The sequence below is a fragment of the Chondrus crispus genome, genomic scaffold (assembly GCF_000350225.1).
Source record: "Chondrus crispus Stackhouse genomic scaffold, scaffold_161, whole genome shotgun sequence".
Classification (NCBI taxonomy): domain Eukaryota; phylum Rhodophyta; class Florideophyceae; order Gigartinales; family Gigartinaceae; genus Chondrus; species Chondrus crispus.
The window spans coordinates 6,997-13,864 of NW_005179029.1; the positions used below are offsets into that span (position 1 = coordinate 6,997).

The following is a 6,868-nucleotide window of genomic DNA, read 5'->3' on the forward strand; positions in this document are numbered from 1 at the left end:
GCAAATTCAATTCAAGATACTTGTCATAATCTGTAGTTATTTCTATAGTACAGTATTTTCTATCCTATGGAAATGTTCGGGACCCCAGTTTACAGTACCATAAAATTTATGGTAAACTTGAAGAAAAAAGTTGGCCTCGTTTGCCATTATTCTTCTCATACGTGTGGACCTGTGCATGTACCCATCGCCTCTTAACAGTGAGATTGGCCCCCCGCCTTGACCCGGTCTGCAACGCCTCTGAACACACCGTTGATGCATGAACATCTTTACTCGCACGCAACTGACGCATCAGATGGCCAGGTGCCTGCACATTAGTTTTGTTTACTGCACAAGATATTATATTGAGCACAAGAGCGCACGATGAAGGGAAGCAGGTCGGTACTTCATACATACACATACATGGACTGCAACCTCCATCAAGCAAGCTTTCCAGGCATTCATAACAAAAACAAAACCCTCCCCACTACTACTACTACTACTACAGCGCACAGTTGCAACGCATTTCTAATGTCTCGGGCGGCAAGCGTTTAAATGGCTTCTGCAATTTAGACCACTAGCTTCATGATAGCAACCAGACGACTCGACCCTCCGACTGCGACCCCATGATCCTGGTCTATCTGCAAGTCTACTGGATCGTCCAACTGGGCCAAGACAGCCTCAGACCCATCCTTTCGCCGTTGCACAATTCCTCCCTCCCTTGAAAATAGTCCCGCTCTTGAAAATATTTCTGATGTTCGTCCGGTGCGAGAACCAGTACCCAAGTCTGCCGTCCTCAGGAACTGACTCGCGATTTCTTCCCAATCTTCTTCCCTCCCGGTATGAAGTGTGATCCCTCTCTCCACGTCCCACACCCGCACGCTCTTGTCCTCCGATCCAGATACCACACGTCTTCCGTCCTCACTTATCGCAACGCTAACCACCGCATACGTGTGTCCAACTAACGCGTCCCCGATTTGTGCTCCCGTCTCCACGTCCCACACCCGCACGCTCTTGTCCGCCGATCCAGATACCACACGCCTTCCGTCCCCACTCATGGCAACGCTATGCACCCCATGCGTGTGTCCGACTAGCGCGTCCCCGACTTGTGTTCCCGTCTCCACGTCCCACACCCGCATGCTCTTGTCTCGGGATCCAGATACCACATGTCTTCCGTCCCCACTCATCGCAACGCTAGACACATAACTCGTGTGTCCGACTAACGCGTCCCCGACTTGTGTTCCCGTCTCCACGTCCCACACCCGCATGCTCTTGTCCCGGGATCCAGATACCACACGTCTTCCGTCCCCACTCATCGCAACGCTAGACACATAACTCGTGTGTCCGACTAACGCGTCCCCGACTTGTGTTCCCGTCTCCACGTCCCACACCCGCATGCTCTTGTCCCGGGATCCAGATACCACATGTCTTCCGTCCCCACTCATCGCAACGCTCCACACCCACCCCGTGTGTCCAACTAACGCGTCCCCGACTTGTGCTCCCGTCTCCACGTCCCACACCCGCACACTCTTGTCCATCGATCCAGATACCACACGTCTTCCGTCCCCACTTATCGCAACGCTAACCACCACATCCGTGTGTCCAACTAACGCGTGCCCGACTTGTGCTCCTGTCTCCACGTCCCATACCCGCACGCTCTTGTCCCGGGATCCAGATACCACACGTCTTCCGTCCCCACTCATCCTAACGCAAACCACTCGCGACCTGTGACCGCGGAAACTTCTTAATACTTTCCTCTCCGACGTACTCCACAGCCTTAACGTCCCGTCATCATATCCCACCACAGCATACCCCTTCCTCTCACAGAAAGTTGCGCAGGTAGTTTTCGTCACGCTCCATTTTTTTCCAGTCACATCGGTCACTTCGGAGGTTACACTTCCAATGCACATCCGAAAACATGCCCTCAAACGCGCACCCCTTTTGTGCCCGCTTGCTTCAAGGTCCCCTGCGTCCTGGCTCTCCGTTTCGAACTCGCCTTCTAATCGAACCATCTTCGTCTCCTTCTCAGCAGATTGCGTGAAAACTGTTACTTCGGCCCCGGACTTGTCCACCTGACATCCATACATTTCACCACTGGAATCTATGCCCACTTGAATTTCGTGCGCACCGTAATATGGCAGAACAATATGGTCCACCAACCTTCCACCGGCTCGCGATACACACTCATTCACAGGCCGCACCCACGGCCGCGGTGCATATCTCTCGATTTCCTCCAGCATCTTTTGCACACAACTTGAATCCCGTGCCTTGTGCTTCACTCGTCCATATAGTTGAAAGTAAATCCCAGCACTACTTTCACCGCAAAACGGTACACTCAGTCGCGCAGCCCGCATCATCAAAACCATTGCATCCACTGCATCCTCATCTACCGGTCCCATTCCCACCTTCCCGCTTCCTCTTTTCCGCTTCAACTCTCTACTCAATCCCTTCACAGCTTCCTCGTATTGCCAAACCCCGCCTCTCTGTATCACTGTCTTCACCCATCGCGCACTCAAAAATAGTCTCTTCAGCTCCTCTACACACCCACCCTGTCTCAGAACACGATATATGTTCTCGAAAACATACTCCCCCCGTGCGCTCTTGCCCTCTCCGTCTCGGCCCTCACTCATTTCAAGCAACCCTCCTCCTGCCCTGCATACATCCGCCATCTTCTTACACCACTCTTCTACACCCTCCTTCTTCTTCGCTTCTTGCACCGCGAAATCGTGAGTCAGATCATGCACCCGCAACCCACCACAACCCTTCTCATACTGCAGTTCCACTAATCCAACCCTTTCCATCTCCTTTGCACACCATTCCGTCCTCTCGTCGTCCATCTCCCACAAATCTCTAACCAAACTCAAAGGTATCCGGTCTTGCTTCTTCATAACGCACAGACTCCGGTGCATCTTTCGAAACGAAAAATCATCAACCGTCTCCCCACCGTTTCCTATATCCGATTCCAGGATATCTAGTGACGTATGCAATGTCCCATCCAACGACGAATATCCGTCCTTCGGACTCTCCCCGCGAATCGTGTTACGACTCTTCATCCTCGAAAGGTACGCCCCCCATGCTTCTGACACTTCTCCCTCCCATCTTTCCCTCATGTACCTCACACTCGTTCCCGCCACGTTCAGCGCAAGCGGCAATCCGCCACACATTTCCAGTATTTCACCCACGGCCTCTTTGCATCTCGCATCATCCACTTCGTCTCGATTCGCCTCACTCGCGTGCACAAGCATGTCAACTGCTTCTTTCCCTTCCGTCTCCCTCGGCTCGAAAGCAACCCGCTCCCCGATCTGACGCAGCTCCCTATCCCTCGTAGAGTACAGTAGTCTGCTCCTCCTTTCCCCGCTGCCCCCCGCAGTGTCAGCCAGAACAGACAACTTTTGAAGGATGTTCGCGTCTATATCATTCACCACCCACACATCATCAATGATAAACAGACATACATGACTACCAAACCATGCGTGTACTTTCGTTAACACCCTTCCAAACTCGCTCTGCCCTCGCATTTCCGCAGCCGTCTGGTTCCCACCGGACGCTTCCACAATCACACACAGTTCTTCAATCAGTCGTCCCACGTTTCCGTCTTTCCCCAACGACATGAAGTACACTCCTCCCGAAAACTCTGCCTTAATCTCAACGTCGTGTGCGATCGCTCGTAGAGCGCATGTCTTCCCGACTCCGCCCTGTCCCACTGCTGTCGCACCTACTTGCATGTTCCTGTCTCTCCGTAGCACAGCTGCTTTCAGACGCGACTCACACGTGTTGGGTAATCCATCGCTTCCCCGAGAATCAAGCTTCACGTATATCGACGCAGAATTATGTTCGGCTCTTATTGACGCCCTGAACATATCACCCGTGCCTGGCCTGGTCGACTCGACGGCCGCGCGAGTCGCGCGAATATCGATGCCCGCGCTTGCTTTTAGAATACGATCGTGAAGGCGGCCCGCTTCTTGCTTGCGCTTCTCTAGTACTCCTCTATCTCCCACTGCAGAGGCGTACGCACCGAGTCTCACTTTTGGGTTGTCCAACTCTGTCTGCAGCTCTTCGAGGGACTTCAATATGAAGCTTGAGATGTCCTCGATTTCATGTTGGAGCAAGCCCATGTGCTGCGATGACGTTCCATGGATCGGCATGTCTTTCAGCTCCATGATTTGTGTCCGCAAGGTGGTGTAGGCGGTGAGCATTTCGGCAGAGAGCGTTTTGTTTTCCTGGTAGGCTTTGTGTCGTTCGATGAGACTTTTGATGAGGCGGACGGCTTGCTCAGCCGGGCTGATGAGGCCCAATATACTGTACGGATCAGCCATGGTGTTCGGAGTTAGGGGGTGTTGTTTGGATTGAATACGCGGCGGTGGCAAAGCGGCGCTTACTCTTCTCTGTATCTCCCTCCGAATCTCTTTCTCTCTTGTCGTTGTTAGTCGTTCTTGAATCGTTGGGCGTTGTTTTTCGTTCTTGGTCTTCTCGCAGAGGGGGCGGGAAAGGCTTGCTTCCACCCTGGATGTTGCGAATAAATGCGGTACATTCAGTGGGCCACAGCTATTTTAGGTCAAGTGCCCGCTTGACAGTGAGTTTTGGAGTGATTTCTAACAGTACGGTCGTCACAGAAAAGGGCGGCGGTTGTGCGGATTGTTGCTGCGGTGTTGGCACATCGTGAGTTTAGTAAGGCTGCTCTCTCTCTCCCTACTCTGTTCATAAATGCCCCCACTGAGAGCACCCCTATCGGTGCTGTGTATATGTAAATGTTTTGCATATCCAGATACATATAACCTCTTTTATCCCTATCGGAATGGTTATCTCCAAAAATTTGGCCTTTTTGGCTATATCTATCTCTATATTAGAAGCCGGATGGCGACAAATTTACTCATTTGACCATATAGAGACGCGAATTACATGGCGCCACTTGGCCAAAAGACCATAGAACAGTGTCAATACAGGGGTTTCCGGGAATAGCCAATATTTGAAACATTTAGTCGCGAAGTTCAAAAGCTTGCCCGTATGTAAGTAGTTAGAGGGGCAGCTTGGTACAGTATGTTGGCTGAACTTGAGGGCTACAGCTGGTAGGCAGGCGCCTTGGTTTGCTTTTATCAGATGCTGTGTTAGTGCTGTGCGTGTGCCCTGCCTCAATACGGATGGGCGAGGGAGTTCTGCTTAAATGCACTGCTAAAAGGTTCATGAAAGAACAAAGGAACATACGGATGTGATTCTATGCTACATTATTTGTTTGTGGGGAGCACGACATAATTACACTGGAGAGAGTGCATTCGGACTGCATCGGCCATGCAATAATTGCATTCAACTGAGTTCGATGATCAGAAGCAGGTTGCATTGCTGGTGTACTGCCATGCAATTATATGATATCAACCAGTAATGATAGACATGCATTGCTGTGATACACTTGTGCAAAGCATAATTAATAGTATGTCTCGCGAGAAAGCCACCAAAACAGCTTTAGATCGTCACACGAAAAGCCATGCACCCTATGTTGTTTAAAATATGATTTCACATAAGATACTACTGATACAGCATGGGACTGTTGAAAACTTCAACATACCCTTTACAACGCATGAAAAATCTATACCTCGGTACAGTAGTATACTTTTTTTAACCAAGGCTTACATGAGAAGCAGGGTATTCCGAATACTCAATTTGAAAGAGCGGGCTTCCTTGCTCTATCATTAATTGTGTTAGGTTTGCGACGGAATGAAAACAAACAGAATGAAGCGCAATGCGGTGCCGGAAACGGTGGCCTAGTACATAAAACTGCTTGAAACGACGGTTCACTGTTTCTTGTCTTGCACGAATAGTAGCCAAGATTTTACGGTGTTCCCCTTCAACATCGCTTCCTAGAAGGCAGGTGGGATCTTAATAACCTTCATCTGCAACCACCTTCTCCCCGGCAGTAAGTGCAAACTTCATCGCAATTCGATGAATAGTAAGGTCTGGGTACAAGCCACAAGGAAAGGGGCCATGCGTCCAAACAATATGTCCGGTCAAAATACAAACAGCCACCTCATACCTCAATCCAGGGCCTCTGAACTTATGCGAGAACCACTGCGGACTGAATGGGTTTGGTTCGTATATGCGGAAGTCTGTACCGTCGACCGATACTTTGCGCGCATTACTACAATTACCAGCGAAGCGGTTTTCCAATTTGATCTTCATTGTCAGACGAATACAAGTGTCATGTACCATTAAAAGTATATAAGAAATGAGTGCATGCTTCAAGTTAGTGTCAACTTCCGGGATTAATAATGTGTTGCAGATTATCACGTACGATTTTTAGATCCGCAATTAAGTTGACGAAGCACCATTACCATTTCCGGAATGTTTTCACGTCGACCTGGGCAATCGTTCTATGGGTCTCCTCGCTCCCATACACTTTTAAAAATAGGAGAGCCCATAAAAGATGCACGGGCCTGGACGAGGTCGGGCGAAGGTGTCCTAATAGATACCAGGTATGAGAACATACGTTCGGTTTGATACCGAATAGTGCTCGAAAGCGGGAGCTCTCTGTCCGGACACTCAAGCCAGGACTGTTCCGTATCATCCCACCAGCAATTTCCGCCAAACGAGACGGGGAAATATGCATTCTTTCTGGACACGGCGTGGTTGCCGACAAGACCGGTCATGGAAGAGTCTGCGGGCTTCACCACCGACCAAATTTATATGGGATTACGAAGTTCGTTTGTATTGCATGAAGCGTCAAAAAAGCAGAAGGTACAAAAAATAATAAAGGATTCCGTGCTAAATATACAACTAAATTACTAATTTTAGCATCTCTGCAGCGTGCAAAAAGTACATCCGAAACTATCGTTTTTGCTTAACTTTACATGGCGAAAGTTTTTTCTCTTGGTACTTTGAGGCTACACCACTCCTTTATTAT

General features: G+C 49.8%; 1 protein-coding gene across 1 annotated transcript; it reads right to left on the bottom strand.

Moving 5' to 3' along the window:
• Positions 1 to 545: 545 nt before the first annotated feature.
• On the bottom strand, positions 546 to 4,292 carry CHC_T00009534001 (WD40-repeat containing protein). The gene is made up of 2 exons (XM_005713979.1): positions 1,745 to 4,292; positions 546 to 1,066 (listed from the first exon to the last, which is right to left on the bottom strand). Exons 1-2 carry the CDS (start codon positions 4,290 to 4,292, stop codon positions 546 to 548), a joined length of 3,069 nt encoding a protein of 1,022 aa, XP_005714036.1.
• Positions 4,293 to 6,868: the final 2,576 nt, after the last annotated feature.